Below are 19,175 nucleotides of genomic sequence, written 5' to 3'. Positions count from 1 at the left end.
CCACATTAAACCAAGGCTTTCATTGTACTTAGGAGAGGATTTTTAAATGAGCTGCTTAAGTTGCTTAGAAGAGAGTGCTAGAAGGAATCCACTGCTGTGAGCAGAAAACACTCATGAATTTTCTGTGTTCAGTTGATCTGGTGTTGAACTCCAGTTAAAAGCTCCTGCACACGTTTTAGTAAATGCTTCATCTTATGCATACAGACAAACACAATGACCTTTAAGACAAAGGCTTACATAGTTTTAGGGTTTCAGAATTTGCTGTGGAACTGCAAGAGACTACCCACTAGGTATAACATTCATACACACTGGGGTAGCACTCAGAAGCCACATTGAGACAGCTGGACCCTTGTGCTAAACTTTTTACAGATATCTAATAGGAGACTGGCCTTCCTGTCAAGTGCTTATAGCCCTCAATAGAACAGACAGTTTAAACCTTGAAAACTGAGACATGGGAATGCAAAGTGACTTGCTGCAGGGGATGAATTTAGTTTCAGAGATTCAGTACCCAACATGCCAGACTTCTCATTATGCAATGTCTTATTATAGGAGGACAAATGTTTGAGAGGAATAAATACTCAAGAGAGTAATACTTGTGATTAATTTGGGGTTTTTTTGGTTTTTTGGTTTTTTTTAAAAGCTGGAAAGATCACAATGTAGTCTCATTTTGTCATCTCAACCACTAATACACTGTTAAATTTTAGAGCCATAAGCTGGTTTTGATTAAAGTGTGATATTATTTAACCAGTATTATTATTAATTGGTTAAATGCTGTGATACTATTTCTGGTTATAACACTTTAGATATGTTGCTACCTGACATATGATATATGCCTCCTAAATGCAAGATAATTAATTTGCTTGAAGGAGTTTGTCTTATTTCGGATAACTGTATTTAGAGGTATCCTACTCTACTCCAGACAATTTTTAAGGTAGTAGTTAACTGGTCCTAATAAATCTATAATGCTTTTCACCTACCCACTTTATGTAACACTGCTTTCTTTTTTATAATCCTGTCTGTCATCTTATATCAGTGATTTAGTTCAGCTCATTAAGTTCGTCTCAGTGTTGGGATTTTTTCTTAATGCAAGAGCATAATTTAGTATTAAATCAGCAGTCTCAAACACAACTGAGGAAGATCATATATGTTTCAAATCTCTACTGGATTTGGGTGCAAGGTAGTTTAAAACAACAGAGGGATAAATTTAGGTCATTTGTCTTTTGCTTCCAGAGCTCTCACTAGCCCCGTGTCCTCTTCCAGGAGGTGAAGGTCAGTGAAGTGATCAGGGGGAGGTGGAGCAGAGAGCAGAGAGGAGAAAGAGACTGTTGGGATGATGTGTGCAAAGCGAACAGAAAGATCATTGGACATTTTAACAGGAAATACCAATCTCAAAGCTATTTTAGAAATAGTGCTTAATCTCATCTCCAGTGTTGCAGTTCTTATGAACATAAGTTTATAAATCATCTGACCTTGGGAGGCGGTTCATATTTAGATTGAATGATTCTCCCTTCTGTGCTTAATTTCACATGTAGAATTTACATCTCCATATGGGTAGGCTGTTCCTCTTGGAAGGAGTTCTTCAGGTCAGAAAAATTTGCACTGTATATTTTACATCAGTGCTGGCAGGTGCACAGCAGCTGAACAAAACAGTGCAGATGACTGTGACCCAAGAAGACATGGACCATTGATGGCATTGCAGGCACACCTCAAATGAAAGTTTTCATGTGCTATTGTGGTGGCACAAGGAAATGTGACTCCCTAAATATGCTTTTTAAATGTGATGCTCTCTGGAGTTTACCAGATCAAAGAAGCATATAATAAGCTGAGTTGGAAGCGACCCTCAAAGATAATAAAGGCCAAATCCTGGCTGTGCACAGGACCATCCTAAAGAGTCACACCATGTGCCTGAGAACAATGTCCAAATGCTCCTTGAACTCTTCTTAGACTTGCTGCTATGACCACTTCCCTGGGGAACTTGTTCCAGACCCCAACCACCCTTTAGGTGGTTTTTCTAATATCCAGCCTAGACCTCTCCTGACACAACTTCAGGCCATTCCATCAGGTCCTGTCACTGGCCACCACAGAGAAGAGATCAGTGCATGCCCTTCTTTGCCTGGAGGAGGGGAATACAGGGACAGCCTCTGTGAGAAGATGCGAGGGGCCACTCCTGTGTCAGAGTTTTCAGCCAGCTGAGCTTGTCAGTGATGCTGTGGTACCTCTGTGATAACACATTCAGTAAAGGATGAAAAACACTGCATAGGAGCAGTGAGAGGTGGAGTGAGAATATGTGAGATTAACAGCCCTGCAGACCCCCAGGTCAGTGCAGAAGGAGGGGCAGGAGGTGCTCCAGGTGCCAGAGCCAAGATTCCCCCACAGGCCCTGGCACAGCCCATGGTGAGGCAGCTGTGCCCATGCACCCCATGGAAATCCATGGGGATGCAGAGATCCACTTGCAGCTTGTGGAGGATCCCACACCAGAAAAGGTGGAAGTGCCCTGAATGAAGCAGCAACCCATGGAGAGTCCACATTGGAGCTGGCTCCTGGCAGGATCTGTGGCCCACTGGAGAGAGGAGCCCACGCTGGAGTGGGTTTTCTGACAGGAACTGTGGTCTGTGGGGGGACCCATGCTGAAGCAGTCTTTTCCTGAAGGACTATTTCTTGGAGAGTGCCTACATGTAGCAGTTCTTGAAGATCTGCAGCCCATGGCAAGGGCACATGGTGGAGAAGTTTGCAAAGGACAGTATTTCCTGGGGAGATCCAGTGCTGGATTAGGTGAGCAGCCTGAGGAGGAAGGAGAGTCAGACACAAGTTGTCATTGACCAATCACAATCCCTAAGCCCCGTTTGCATGTCCAAAGCATAGGAGGAAGAGAAGAGACAGCAATGAAAGACTGTCCTCATATTTGAAAACTTCCACAATGCAAACTAGTCTTGAGTCTTTCAGTTTTTGCAGTTCCACAGTTTGTGTTTTTATGACAGATAAGTGTGTCTGTTAACATATCTGTAATAGCTAACTGTGCCAAAGCTTCCCACACAAGAGTTGAAAATGTAGGGGAAAGCATTTTATAATGCTTTTTTCAGAACCTGTGTCCTGGAATACTCAGGGTCAGTGAGCCATGACTGATGAAAGGTTCCATCATGTTACTTTGGCGTTAGGTCTTCCAGGTTCCTACATATATGGTTCCTATACCTGGTGCCTGTTTGCTGCTGAGCAAAACTAGCATTGTTGGCAGACCAGCTGTACCCTACTTGTTCTTTTAAAATATATTGTTTAGAGGATTTAAACTATATGTGCGTAACTTGGGAATAAGAAGTTGTTGGAATTTTTTGATTTTTGTTTTTCGAGATTAGATTTGTGTTTTAAGTGAGGGACTTGCCTTTAGAGCTATAGCAAGAACTTTGGAACGTATTTCTCTTACAGAGAAAGAAGACCATGTGACTTTTCCATGTGTCTCAGTAAACACTTCAGTATATGCAGTTTTTGACATTTTGGTATTATGATGTAATTTCTTAACTGAAGGCCCTGTGAGTCACCTATTCTTTGAAAGTGATTGTACTATCAGTACAGCTAGAATAGAACACATCTAATTCATATTACAACTACTGCAATAATGCTATCTTGGCTATTTAAGGTGCAATGCAATATTTTTTCTGGAGTCTGTTCCAATGGGAGCAGGCTGGCTGGAAAAAGGATCAAGACTAGCGCTGGGGGAAAGCCTTGGAGGTGCTGGTGGATGAGAAGCTCAGCATGTCTCAGCAATGAGTGCTCACAGCTCAGAAAACCTGCTGCATCCTGGGCTGCATCCAAAGCAGCGTGGACAGTAGGGCCAGGGAGGGGATTCTGCTGGAGATGCTCAAGACCAGGTGGAATAGGGCTCTGAGTAACCTGATCTAGTGGCAAGTGCCCATGACAGGGAATATTAGAACTAGACAGGGAATATTGGAACTAGATAATCTGTAATGTCTCTTTCAACCCAAACCATGCTGTCATTCTATGAGTCTGACCTCCACATTCGTCTCATCTTTGGTGAGACCACTGGGATTGCAAAATCTGCAGGAGAAAAGAGTATGTGCATACAGATAGTAAGTTGTTCAGCTATGAAGAGGTATTTGGTTTAAAGACAAATTATTATTCAATATTTTTCAAAGTATGCTCATAAAAGCGTATTTGTCGCTGCTTTGTATTTATGAGGGAAAAAGTCTTGAACAAAATTTTCTTAGAATGCTAGTATGCAACTGTTTTACCAAGCATAATTTAGTTAATTTTTAATAAGTAAAATGCCTTTAGAAGTGTAAGAGAACTGGAAAAAGAATTGGCAAATTCAGGTAGTCATGTTAGCCGGGAGGCATTTTCTGAGAACGGTAGTGAGTTGGAATGCAAATCCTCATGGCTTTGCTGATTTTGTGGTCGCTGCTGATTACTGTAAAATTGATTAAGGAGTGTTGCAGCATCTCTGCATATGTTTAAGCTTCATCTCCATAGTGTCACAGGCATTCTTCCCCTCTGTGGGTTTTGTACTGAGTAAGAAAAAAGTCTCATAACCCTCATCTTAGCATTTTTTCTTATCAAGGAGAAAGAAGGACACTCTTCAGTTATTTTCCAGTCTTGATCTCTAGTATAATAGCAAAGGTTTTCCTGGATTGGCTATTTCAGGACTTTAATGGTATTCAGAAAATATTTTATCATATTTGGATTTAGACTGGGGCAAGGATGGTTTGCTTTGAACATGAATAATTATTATTCTGTTACTCTAAGTTACAAGTATTTCAGGATCACATTATGTTATTTAATGAAATTTCAAGTTTGACTTTTTTCTGTATCCTGAGAATGAATTTGAGCTTTGACTCCACTAAGTGTACCATTTCACAGCTTGGTATTGATTTCTTGAATTTTTCATCATGTGGATTCCTACTGTAAGGACCATGTGTTACAAAAAGTACTCTGTGCCCCTGTAAAACTGCAAAGTACAGCAGCAAGGAGCCTTAGGAAGGATTTTGTGTAAACAAGAAACACTTTAAGTAACTACCACTTACATGAGGTTTGTGTTCAATTATTTCAGTTGTCAGAATTAATTGGACTGTGTTTAACAATAGAGAAGGTCTGCCATATCCTCACAGAAATACTTGTAAAACACAAAGAAATCCCTTTGCAGAGGAAAGTAACGTGCAGGATGGGACTGAATGAATGATTATAGAAGGAAGATACAAGAAACACTTGTTTGAAAAGGATTATTAATAAGAAAGATTGTGTTTAAAAAAAGCAGATATAAAGGACATTTGCTGCAGAAATCAAAACTTAAGTTAGGGCTTCCACTGAAAAGTGAAACTTTTAAGGAACATTAAAACAACAGTAGAAATTAATTTAGATATTTAAATAAAAATACAGGAAATAGGAAAAAGTTGAAGCTGTTCTATATTGATCATGAGGTAGAAAAGCAGGAAAATGTGGTTGGATATTTAAAACTAATAGATATTTCACAGTGATTTTCACTCAAGGAGATGTGAAGACTAATGGGGACAGAGAAGTCACATCTTTCTTCCCTGGTTCTTCACGAACTGGTTTACTGAAGGGCAGATGCAATAACAAGTGCCTCTTACTAGAGCTGTAATATGTATGATCAGTGAAGTTATATAACAGATTTTGACAGAAAGAAAGCTTTAAAATATGGATATAGATTGAAAATGGCATAAAATGCAACCAGAAGTTACTAAGATAGACAGTATAGGATTGATCTCTATCTTCCAATTGCCAAGAGAATGTAATAAAATAGACATGGTCTTAAGAGAAGTGCTTTATGGAAATGGAGACAAACAGAGTCAAAAGGCAAGCATGAAACTGTGGAGAAGATGGCAACAAATTTTGGTAGAAGAGGAGGTACCAGGCTGGAGAAGCACAATTACAGGAGAAACATTTTGACTGTCTAATTTTAGAGTAGACACAGAGATAAAAAGTCAGGGTACCATGATGGAATTTGCTGGAGAGGCAGATAAGTACATCAAACAGAGTAGACTAAGACTGTAAGCATAGAAGTACATAACTTTAAAGGAGTGCAGAAATATGTGGGGCATGATGGAAAACAAATAACAGTGACTAATGAAAACACTCTGCTATAAGCAGAAACTCATCATTTGCAAAAGGTCCAGAAGGAATAAGAGGCAGACTTTTGATCCCAACATGATCGTCAGCTGTCACTGAGGTTCAGATTTTAGAAAAGCAGTGTCGTCTGAGGATATGTCAGAAAAGGTATTTTATGGTTGAGATGGGGAAATAATGTAAAAAAAAGCAGGAAACCTTTAACTGAAATTCTCAACATGTCAGTTATCTGTGTTGAAGCCAGATGAGATGGAGCTGGGAAAGCAGAGAGCAATGTTCCCTGTGATGATTCGTAGAATGAAAAGCCAATCATTTGAGGGATCTGTGGGAATCTGTTTTGTGTGGTCCAGCAAAGAAAATACTAAGAGGATTTTTGTAAGAGATGTGCATATTGAAGGTGAACTTAAAGGAAGAAGTCTTTTGAAAAAGCTTTATTAATATAAAATCTGGCTTTAAAAATCAGTAGGATGGAAGCCGTAACAGTGGAGGAGAACATAAAATCACAAAACTGCCCTCAAGCTACTTACTCCAGTTCTGGCATCAGAACTGGGTAAATCACCCAAGTCTCGGGAGAAAAATGCACAATTTTTATTTTCAGCTCTTTATGCAATAAATGTAATATGAAAAAATTTAAGCTGGAGTGGTTTGAATTTTCTAAGGGTGTACATTGTTCCATGACTATGCTGCACATGCAGAATGACTGTAAACTCCTGGCTAGTGGGAAGGTGCCGTAAGTTTTCCCATGTTTAGGCAACATGTAAGAACAGACTCTAAGAGAGGAACAGGAGAGCATGGGAAATAGTGAGAGGAAAGCATAGAAAATAGGGTGATCCCCTAAGTGACTGCTCCTTTCTCGATTTTCTGTGTGTCTGGGAGAGATAACACTATTAATGATTGCACAGTTTCTAATAAATTGGTTTATGCTTGAAAAAAATGGGATTCGACCCTTTATAAATTGATAGGAATGGAGTAGATGCTCAAGAAAATACCCCTATGCCTGTTTTTCTATGCAGAGATCAGGGAAGTCCTTACCCAGTGTGATGAAATTAATAGAAATCTCTCTCTATGTTTTAAATGAGACCAAGAGCAATTCAAAACTCAGAATATATATTCAGATCATTTGTTTTCTGGTTTCCAGTTAGCAGAGAGTAGAAATAAAAGGGTTGGGGCAAAAGTCAGATCACATTGACTTACTGCATTTTACTTAAACTGCCCTCTTAAAGTCAAGGAGATTATTCATGAAGTAGGTTTTACTCAATGTCTCTGGAAATGTTTTAATGTATCACAAGTGCTTCCTGTTTAAAAGGGAGCAAAGGTTCTCCATCGTTGCAATTCAAAATGTCCAAATTTCACTTACAAGGTCAGTAATATTTTTTGATAATTTTCACATTTTAGAATATGAACATTTTTCAGTTCAAGGTAATGGAAATGCTCAATGCCTGATACTATGCAGAGCTGTGGCTAAAACAGTATATGTTGATTTTTTTTCACTGGTGTGCAAAAACACATTATTTATTTTACATTTTACTTTAGAGTAAAATCACTATGGATACTTTAGTGTTCTATGAATAGGACCAGAAAGTCACAAAATGTTATTTAGCTATTTATTTATTGGTTTCCATAACGCATGTGAAATTTGAGTGTAACACATGTGAAAATTGAGTCCAACTGCACAAGCAGAATTGCAAATTTTCAAATTAAATAGGACCAGAAAGTCACAAAATGTTATTTAGCTATTTATTTATTGGTTTCCATAATAAAACACATGTGAAAATTGAGTGTAACTGCACAAGCAGAATTGCAAATCTTCAAATTAGGAATTTGAGGATGTTGGAATGTGTAAGCACATGTTTACAGATTTTGTCACTACTTAAACTCTGTTTGTTTGTTTCTTTCTTTCTTTCAGTTTGCTCCCAGTATTCTAGAGGAGTTTTTGCCATTTTTGGACTATATGATAAGAGATCAGTACATACCTTGACCTCATTCTGCAGCGCCTTGCACATCTCCCTCATCACGCCGAGTTTCCCCACGGAGGGTGAGAGCCAGTTCGTGCTGCAGCTGCGGCCGTCCCTGCGGGGAGCCCTCCTCAGCTTGCTGGATCATTACGAATGGAACCGCTTTGTTTTCCTGTATGACACAGATCGAGGTAAGCTGGGACCCAGCTTTCTTATCTGCATTATTCAAATGACTTTTGCGAGGGCTGTGAACTTCTGTGTCCCACTGAGAGCTTGGGGCGCCAAAGTTTAGAGAGCCTTTGAGGTGAAATACCTCGAACTGAGTAGCTGTGTGGCTGAAGGAAGAACTCCTTAGTCTGCAGAATTTGGGTATTGGATTCACACAGTATGTAATCGACCAGCCAAAGCCTGTGCTTTAAGTCTGGAATACTGAAATCTTTAAACTAATGGTAGTGAAACAAAAATGCAGTTCAATAAGCAGAATGACACAGCTCTATTCTCTCTTCAATTCACTTCATAAGTGACAGCAGTACAAAGAAGGAGAGAGGAACAGCCTCCTTTCTGCATCTGCACTGCTGTAAACTGAGATGAGAGCAAGCCTATGGGACTTCCAAGCTTTGGAAGGTCAAGGCAGAGAAAGGCTCTGCCCTCAGGCTGTGCCACAGTAGTGGAGGTCAGAGACAAAGCTTGCAAGGCACAAGGTATCCACAGGCAGAGGGAGGGAGTGCTGCTGCAGCCCATCTTCTGCTCCTTTCAGCTGGGCTTAGCTCTGTGATGGACTACACTTTTACAAAATACATATTTAATTCCAGAATAGGGTGTATTTTCTATCCACAGTCTCCATTCCACATCTCAATGCATCTCAGAACTCTTTAAGTGATAAAAAACTTTAAGTGCATCACTGTACATCACCTCTCAGTGAGGAATTGAGAGGTAAAAGCTGTTCTCTGAGTTGTGTGTTCATTCTGCTGGCAAAGTCTTTGTTTGTGGAATAGGACTGAGCCAGCATCGCTGAGCTCCTGTGAAAGAGACAAGATTTTTATGTTGGTGGCTTGCTTTCAGCAGGGGAGCGAACAGCATAGCTGTAGTCAAATAATTATTTTACTACAGCTGTTTCAATATAGTTCCCCATGTGGATAGTCTATTCCAGAATTAAAGTGGCTTTATTCCAGTATAATTACTCTACAGAAGAAATAGGGAAATACAGACCTAGCTAAATCTGTTTAATTACTTGATTATGCCTATAGAAGTTAATTTTCTGCTATATACAAGCACTACATTTTAGTGAGTTTTACCTTGATATGCTGCCTAAATACCTGAATTTGAATAAAAAAGAATAATGGAAGAAAATGAAAGAGTTTGTATTGTTTCATAATTGTTTGTTTGTTGTTTCAATTAAATAATTTTTTAATGCTTGATGGACCCATAAGGGAAGTTCCAGGAAGCATTATAGAATGCATTAGGTAATGGGAAAGAAAAATACAGCAGAATTTTAAAATATTTCTATTCAAGATATAGTTATGGGTAACAAAAAAGCAAGCACATAATTACAGATGTGGTCTTATAAGTTCAACAGATTGCTAGGTAAAGAAATGCACAACCTGTAGTTACCTTTCTCATCTAAATTCACACAATTCTACCTATTGAGAATCATTTTTAAGCAGGTGATATCACAGCAAGGACAGTTTCAGAACAGAGTCTGTAACAGCATGGTTAATAATTAATTACTGAACTCTGCCACTCTGAACTCTTTAGCACATCTTTGATAAAGACGTGACATTTGCTAGCTTGGATTCAGGGGATGCTACATTGGGTAGTCTCTCAAATTCTGAATAGGTCTTGTGATGCAGTTTCATGCAGGAGAAAATAAGATTCAATGTACCTTTTGATATTAAAAGTACTGTAAAGACACATAATTGTTGAATAAATTTTCACCTCCTTTGCACAAGACAAAATTTCAGTGTGGACCTCAGATACACCATTAAAAAAAAAAAAAAAAAGTAAGCATTACCTTACTATCAGAATAACTGTAGAAAGAAAAAAAAATCATTAATGTTAAGTCATAGGTTCTCTGTCAGTGAGGCCAGAAATTAGACTTGTCCAGCTGTCTCCCTATTTCTCTGAGCAGTCCCATTGAAGTAAAGTGAAGGAAGGGGAACCCCCTCAGCATTTTGTTGTTGGGCTTGCAAGTTGATCTTTGCAGTTTAAGTGGGAAGCTATGAATAAGCTCCTATTGGGGAAGGTGAGCCATAAGCCTAAATTCCAGCCTGACACAGTAGCTATCTGTGAAGAAGGCAGTGTTTAGCAGCTGTCAGTATTGTAAAAGGCGGAGGTACTTCACAAAAGATAGAGTGACGAAATGCACTTCAGCAGCAGTGGTGGACAAATTAATGTTGTTTTCAGACCTGCTTTAGAGCCTTTCTGTCCTGCTTGTTTCTTGGTTCCGTTGCATGTGACTCAGTTGCTGCTCACTCTTGGGGGTTGAACAATTAAGTCCTATTATCAAGGAAGGTTTCTCTGTTGTATCATTCCATTCAACTTTGACAGCCCCTAAGCTCCCTGCAGAATCCCAGTCTTTAATGCTGGAGACACCTATGTTAATATTTCAGTTTAGGCCAGGAATGTACTTTTTTTGCATCTTTGTTGAGTCATTCTCACATACCACACTTGGGGTTACACCCTGTAAGAGTCTTAGACCACACAAACTATGATGAGGTGGTGGCTTCAACTATTATCTCCCTTTCTGATGTTCTGCCAAACTCACAGTCTGGTAAATCACTGTCCTGTGACAGAATGAAGATACTAGGAAGAATGGCAAAAATACAAAATTAATTTGATCTAGCAGGGGACATTATGGAAAAGGAGAGCAGGTTTTGCAAGAGGCATTAGACCTAAGAGAAAGATGAAGGAAAATTCAGCTCATTATTTAACAGGAGAAAGTGAGCAAGTAAAGAGTGACACAGAAGGCTAAAGCCTGAAGGTTCTTTTGTTTCAAGACATTCCTCTTTCTCTTATCCTCCTTCCAGGTTTAAAAAGGTTTAATTATGACCTGATGCCTAATAAAATTAATTTTAACAGTGAAGTGCCAGGAACACAGACAGGACAAGGAAAAAGGAGGCTGAAGAACATTTATTTGGGTTATGCAAAGCATATATGAAACAAAAAAAATGCCTCCTTGAGATACCCATAGGAAAGGGAAGTCCAGCGGGAAAAAGAGCTCAAGTAATATTTGATGTCATCTCTAAAGGGAATTAAGTGAAAAAACCAAATGAATAGAGCAGAAGAACATTCAGTTTATATGTTGTTTCATTGTGGCTGCGAGGTATTTAATTTAAAAAGCAGCATATAATCAAGTGGAGCTGTGTATCTGTAAATCCAATTTTTACTTACCACAAGTATGCTTGTAGTGTGATTTCACTAGTTGGTGACAACATTTTCTGGCACAAGAAAGAAAGATTTGGACCCTGAAACCACAGAAGAAGGCTGGAGGAGTTTGTCTGATGTATGAGAAGCTGTTTAAGAATAAAATCATAGAATAATTTAGGTTGAAAAAGACCCTTAAGGTTAAGTCTAGCCATTCACCTAGCACTTTCAATATCCAATATAGAGTTGAGCAGTGCAAGAATTGAACCTACAAGATGTCAGTGTTAGATTTCCACACCACGTGCAGCCTTAGTGAAAGCTGGAATGGCTGAAGTTGCTAGCTAAACTGCAGGGATTACCCAGGGCTGAGAGGTCCCAGGATGGGGACACATAGCACACCAAGGAGGATGGAGGATGGCAGCCAGCAAGCTGGAAACTGCTTTCACAAAAGGTCAGCATCCATTTGAACTCAGCTATGTTTCCCAGCAAGTTTTCAGTCCCTGACAGTGACTAAAGTGGGGAGCACAAAGGGTGGACCTACCAGCTGGCCCAGCAGTTGGTTCACCAGAGGCAAGGACTATAAAATATTTACATTCTATAGAAATAAGGCATCATGTGTGAGCCTGGTTATGCTTTTTTCTTTCCCTCACTCCCTTTAATTACATGTTCATGAAACCAACTCTGTCATGGCCGCAGATGAGGAAAATTAGCTCAGTGTGCACAAAGTAAATTTAATTTTCCCACATTTCGGGATAGTGTTTTAATAGCAACTCCTTTAAAGTCGAAACTGTTCTGTGACAATCTAAACCTGGCAGAAGGTTTATACAAGTGCTGGTGACCTGTTAGAATTAATCCTGCTGTACACAGAGTAAAAATCCCTAGGCTTTTGTCTCTAAGACCTTGTGGGGGATAAGTGAGTCTCAGAAGAGAACAGAAGACAAATGTCTGGAGAAGACAAATGGTGGTATAGGAAATATAGAGCTTTCCCTTTTATTTTGAGGGACATTATGGATTTTATTTACAATCAGTTTATCAGGCTAATTTCCACCTTTGGCAGAGATTCTGGATCAGCAGTAACTATTAGGTTTGGTGTATCCATGTTCAGTACCTCCAGTGATACTGCCTTGGGCCTGACTTTTTCACAGAAAAAAATAGAAAATAGAGGTTCAACAATAGCATGGCAATTTGAAAAGTAGAAACCATAACCCCAAAATTTTTTGCTAATAGCATATTTTAAAAGTAAGAGCAGGTGAGGTTAGAGGGATTTGTCTTTGAATTTGCATGACAGCACAGAGCAAGGCTTTGGTGGGTTTGTGAGCCTGGCCAAGGTATGAGTGGTACAAAAAGGGTTCAGGGTTCAAGGTGATCTGCCACATAGATAGTTCAAGAAGGTGAAATGTGATAAGGTGGTATAAAGGCTAAACACAGGAGGGGAGAATCAAAGATACAAAGTGCAGACTAAGTGTCTCAGGGTTAATATCATGGGATATATTTCAGGAGTTGTGATGAGCCATAAGTATGATGTAAGTACAGAAAGCCATACTGAGTCCAGTAAAGTAGAGGTTCTTTTGGAATTTTGAAAGAGAATGTTCCATGTGAGATGTGAAAGCTGAATATTGCTCTCACCCAGCTGGCCATGTTGCTGTGTCACATGTTGAGATGTGAAAAAAATGTGAAAAAAAATTTAAAAATTTTCTTTGCCATTTTGAAGCACTTCATTTATACTAAAGGCCCTTGTTTTCAGCTACAACAAGGGCCTTCAGTATAAATATAGCACAAGAATCCATTGCTGGAATGGCACTGCAATCACTGACCACCATATACAGATATAAGATTCAAGGGTCCAATGAAGAGAAAGAATATTAAAAAAAAAAATAACATGGCCAATGAGAAAAAACTTTACAAATGGAGATTTTTTTTTTTGATTGTAGGACTGTTAAGGAGCAAAGATCAATTGTTTTTACCTGATGAGATGTAGACAAGATAGAATTATGTGGGCAGATTTGAAGTGTTACTAAGAAAAAATGTTTCAGTAAGGTTGGAATAAGCTGACAAAGTTCTTACCACTAGGGTAAAATTGTTACCACTTCAGAGGTTTTTAAGTAGGTTAGTAAATATCTGCAGTGGTGATGGGCTTTGTAATATTCACCTCAGACGATCTCCTATGTCCCCTCAGGATTATTTATGTAGTTGTCATGATTCCTCTAGGAAACTGGGAATGGCTTCTTCACAGTATTTGGGACACTGAAAAGATAATTTTCTTAATTTTCTACTATGGAGGAACTTTCAATAATACATTATTTCTATTCAATTATATATATATAGCCTTTGTAAAACATTTAGTGTGTTCTATTATTCAAAAATCAGATCAAAAATATTCTAAGTGATCTAGATTAAAACACTGTAAAATCAGGTTGAAGGACTATCATTAGAATATGGTACTCAACAAGTTATCATTAGATGGGCATTTAGGTGCTGAAAGAATTGGCCCTACATCAAGCTTTACTTGATACTTTTACTGCACTTCTGAACAAATTTTTCGATGTCTTACTGGTGAAAGTTGTAAAGTTATTTCAATACCTCAGTTGAAAGGGCTAAACCTACTAAAGTCACTACTGATATAAACATATGAGTTACATTTTTATGTGCATAAAAATACTGCATCAAGGCTCTTATTTGTGAAATAAGTGAAAAGGACCAAGTGTTGCTAATAAAAAGCAAATTGCATGTGACCTTACAATACAATACTGAAAAAAATTGGTTTTGACACCAAGTGCTCTGTATTTAATAATTTTTTCTACATAGCAGTGTTAAGCCCAAACCTACATCACTCTTGCCTTAAACTTCTAGAATAATATCACAGGTAAGCCTGAAAAAAAAAGTAATGTCTTGGATTGCAAAGAACATTATGTTTGGAATCTGACTTTGTTCATTTGCAGTCATCCATTTGGTCTTGGGCCCTTTTTTTATTACTATTACCAGGAAGAATTTGGTAGGATTCCCACAGTAAGAATTTTTCATCCTACTGATCTTCGGCAAAACTCTCAACAATAAAAAAAAACCAAAAAAAACAAAAGTTCATTAATAGGTCCACTAAAAATGGGAGGTTCTTACTTGCTTCATGCAGTTTTGTACCAAACTTTTGTGAAATAAAGATCAATGTTGTCATAATATTGAAGAAATATTGATAAAAGAAACAGCAAACAGCACCTGCTCTCATAGTCCTTAGACTGCTCTAAGTCTAAGACTGCTCTTAACATCATGGTCTGCAGATTTGAACTTTTCCATATTCCTCACTAGATCTGATAAAAAGCTGTTTGTCTTCAGCAAACACTCTTACGTGGGCAGTGAATCATGTCACACACACATTGGGATCCAGCTACCACTGTGTTTGTTTTGTACCAAATTTATCTTGTCATTTAATGCAGGCCAATCTGAAACAATACACAAAACATAGAAAAAATTGTTTTGTAAACTATCAGTGCATTTAAAGAACTGCAGTAAGTTTGTCATATGATCTACTGTTGTCTGTACTCAGTAACAGTAAATTCCATGTTTTTAATGAAATAGGGCAATGTGCTTTATCCATCAGTAATTGGCTTGCAGCAAATTTTGTTTTGCCAGTGTTAGCACGTTAATAATTATACAGCAAAATGCCAGCTCATCCTCATCTTCTCAGCAGGTCGTAGCAGCTTGAAAATACAGGTAATAAATGCACACGTGAAACTAAAACGCAGCTGCTTCCTAAAATCAGCATTAGTAATGATACTGTGACTTTCCATCTTTCCCTTGTCTTACCACTAAAGAGAAGCAATACTGGTAAATCAACAAGGTCATAATTTAATTCACTACATGTGAAAGATCTTCCAAGAGCTTTCAGAATGCTTCATTTGACAGAAGTGCTCCTCTTGTTGACTGAAATGACTGAACATTAGATCAAGGTTGAAATTAACAGAAAATGCAGGTATTGGAATCAAAAGCTGATCATCAAGTGTACAGATGAGTCCCCTGACTTCGGTATTGCATATAAGATGTGGCTCAAACTATGCTGCATCAGAACTTTTCTGTGTATTTGGTCATCTGGCTAAACACTCAGAAAATGGAGCACAGCCTAATATGCAAATGCCACAGAAATATATAAATCCTAAAACATTAAATAAAGCTGCTTATTATATTCCTAGTCTGACGAATTTGCTTTCCTTTCTTCCGACTTAGTGGGTGCCATGGAGAAGACAAGAGACTCATGATAATTTTAAATATTGCTTTTTAAGTTGCCATGCCAGTGAATCATCTCTGCCCTTTCTAATGATTTGTTTGTGACAGTGCTGTAGAATCCTTGGAGCTAAGTTCTTTTCTCAGTAGCATTTATCTCAGTTTTGCACATGTGTAATACAAGATTATGTCTGTAACTTCTATATGCTTTTATATTCCAACATCCGAATGTAAATAACATTGCAACTTCCAATGGCTTGTTCTAACGATATCAGAGAATTAGAGAATAGTTAATTTGTTGTTACCTGCATATGTAATACATTCCTTTAAATGAAAGCATGCCATTTTTATCTTGTTTTTACACACATTCTGTATTTACTTGAGAGCAGGGACAGTATGGTCTGTAATTCTGAATGTCTCTTTCAATTTGCTTAAGAGCTTTTCCACACAAGGCTGCAGCTAACAAAAAAAGTGACTTCATATAATTTTTTTCTGAAAAAAAGCTCATGTCTTGGCATTTTTGTTCTAGATTTTCTGAACAGTAGAATTAAGTTCAGCTGCTTTTATGAGTTTCAAATAACAGCTCTGAGCACATTTCTGATTTTATTGTTATTCAGTCCTAAATAAGAGGAGGTATTTTACATATATAATTATTTGACTTGTGTTCATCTTTTCTGTGGATCAAACCAATTACTGTCAGAGAGCAAAGTGTTAAGCACAAATTTGTGGTAATGCTTCACTAGTATTTAGCTTTCATATTAATATTTAGGGTAGACCTTGCCAGCCGTCGTTACATATATCTATATCAGTGGTCTCATGTTTGACAAACTGCAAAAAAAACTACCTTCAGTGAAGGCAGCCTTACATCAGCTTAGCCAAGAGCATCTTTGCTGAGGCTGAGGCTGTGCTATGTCACCACTACACCCTGGCCAGCAGTAACACTGCAGACAGTTGATGGATCCAGCACCCAGCAGCGTGGCCCGCCAAAGAGCGCCTTGAAAAGACTCAGACGAGGAAGCCAGCCACACTTCCAAATGCTTTAGAAATTCCTTTCAGTATGGACATCCGAGTCCTGCAGCTGCTGAACGTTGCCTTTTATATGGCCACAGGTGTTGGCTTCAGTGCTGGAGCACGAAGTGGTAGCAAACAAAGGGCAGTATAGTCAATGCTGCCAGAGACCAGACGTGGTGCCAGTTTAATACTGAATGTAAAACAAATACTTGTGCCAAGTTGTTTCTAAATGCATTTTTAGTTAGAAAAATTAGCTTGTCTTTTGAGAGTATTATCTATGTGTAGATGAATGTTCCAAGTTTTAATAGAGTATAAAGCAGGCTTTTTAAAAATAAAAATAAATAAACAAGGCGTAGACTTACAAATATCAAGATATACTATTCCATTTGTTATGCACCTATTGTTTAAAAAAGAATCAAAATATATAAGGATAACTTAATTCTTTATGACTCTTTCTTGGCATATTTTTGAGACATTTATTCCTTGTGTAGTGTGAGTAACTTCTCCAGAGCTGGAGCAGGAGGTAAAGGTAATTCCGCTTTAGTGTAAATCTGTGTTTGTACATAAGGGTATTTCCGGAGTTCACATTCTTAATTCAGCTGATTGAACTCTCCTTCTATCATCTATGCAGTCTGTGATTTTAGGGCTACATTCTATTCTTCTGTAAAGAAGCATATTCCAATGTATTTAGATGCTCACTATTCTGAGATGCATTTTCCCTGTAAATGGAATTTTAGGTGGTTCCCTCATAAATTACAGCTGAATCCTATTTACATACATATTTATACAAATAATTTGCCTTTGGTCAATTCCAAAAGGGGTGGTTGAAGTGCAGACATCCTTTTAAAATGATTGACTGCTTATCACAGTGCTACAGATGCTATTTCTGCGTCTGTACAGGGAATTTCCTGCACTAGTATTTACAGATAGCAGCATTAGCAGCTGCTTCTGTTACCAAAATTGCAATGCGTGTTTGAGGTATTTAGCATTTTGCAATTGGAAAGAGAGTTACCAAAGGGTCCTTTAATCCTGGGGTCTCAGGACCCCTTTATTGTACAACTACCTTGGTGGGTTTTAATATTAATGCACACCTGGATGCTGCAGGACGTTTTCCTTTGGAGAAGGGGCACACATTTTGTTCCAGTGTGACTTCGTCTGCAAATGGCAAGCAGAACATTTAAAGTGGTTTTGAAGATCTGGGCATAATAAATGATGAAGTGCCACGAAAGAAAAGGGTTGTGAATACAAAACTTGTTGCTAGTGCAGGTCCCTGGAACAAATACGCATTTTATGTTAACCTCTCACTGGGAAAAAAAAATAAGGAAAGAAACTGTCCTGGAAGTAAGGACTTGTATCCTAGATCATACCTCTTCTAAGGGTGAGTCCAGTCAGCATTAGACAGTGAGCTTGGGAAGGTCCTAAATACATGCTTTTATTTCATAAAAGGGATTGGAGCTAAATTTCCTCTGTTGTGAGTTCAGGATAAGAAAACTAAATTTTAAAATGTCAAGTGTACATAACATAATAAACAGATATTAAACACAGAAAAATAATAAGCAACATTTTTTAAGTGTGCTATTCAAAGAAGTTTCTCATACCAGAGAAATGTGTTTGCAGATGCCTCTTATAAAATGATTAGATATGTAGGGATAAATCAATTTGATATGTACGATTTGTATGATTTGATGGTATGTATGATATGTATGATTTGATATGTAGGGATAAATCAAGTGGAAAGAAAACAGTTTGCTATGTTATTTAGCTTCATAAAAGTAAGGCATTTTGATATCTCTGACTTCAATTATATCCTTCCTGTAACAAACAAAGTACTCTCCTTTATATAATGGGATAAGGAGGGTTTTAAATAGGTCTAAATTATTCAAAACTCTTTAAGAATCTTTAACTAATGGTAGCAAAAATGAGGCAGCTTTGCCAAATTTACATTATAAGCAGTCTACATTTAGAGTACAAAACAGGACATGAACCTGACCCTATCTTTTATTTTTGTGTGGAATTTACTTTTGAGGATGTGGATTAATTTTTCTCATATATATATATATATATATATATATATGTATATATGCCTAATATTAATTATATCTCCTAGCTTCTTTGTCTGGATGCAGAACAGCTGAAGTCAGTTAAATATCAAAAATCTTCATAGCCTAATAGCCTACAAATTCAAATCATGCTACTGAAAAATATTGGAGCAGTAATTTTAGATTATATTTTCTTTTTAATTTGTATTTTCACTCTCATTAAGCATTAGATTAAAACCAAACTTTTTTTACCACCTTCAATTAGTATGTCTCAACATCTCCATTATTTTGTTTTAAAGCTATTCAAAATAAGAAACTCATCTAAAATAGCCTTTTCCCATGAAAAGCATTTTGATATTTGTTTTTCAAGGAAAGAGTCGGGGGAAAAATGTCCCAGCTAATACTATCATAATTATTTTACTGAGAAAATAATATCCTTCTTCTGAAGTGTTTAATAAATGTGTTTTAAAAGACCAGTATATAGACCATTGTATATATCTTT

At 37.7% G+C, this 19,175-nt stretch overlaps 1 protein-coding gene across 4 annotated transcripts in view; it reads left to right on the top strand.

Annotated features, from left to right (window-relative positions):
- Window positions 1–19,175, top strand: part of GRIA4 (glutamate ionotropic receptor AMPA type subunit 4) — a 214,321-nt gene that overhangs the window by 63,693 nt on the left and 131,453 nt on the right. For all 4 annotated transcript variants that reach the window (XM_039718279.1, XM_039718281.1, XM_039718278.1 and 1 more), the window contains exon 3: window positions 8,000–8,239. In XM_039718279.1, coding sequence (XP_039574213.1) covers window positions 8,000–8,239 — 240 coding nt within the window. The remainder of the gene's footprint in view (window positions 1–7,999; window positions 8,240–19,175) is intronic.

This window comes from Passer montanus, unplaced genomic scaffold, assembly GCF_014805655.1.
Source record: "Passer montanus isolate IOZ18808 unplaced genomic scaffold, ASM1480565v1 scaffold4, whole genome shotgun sequence".
NCBI classification, from domain to species: Eukaryota; Metazoa; Chordata; class Aves; order Passeriformes; family Passeridae; genus Passer; species Passer montanus.
Note: the sequence above shows the minus strand (reverse complement) of the source record. Positions and strands in the feature narration are given on the sequence as shown.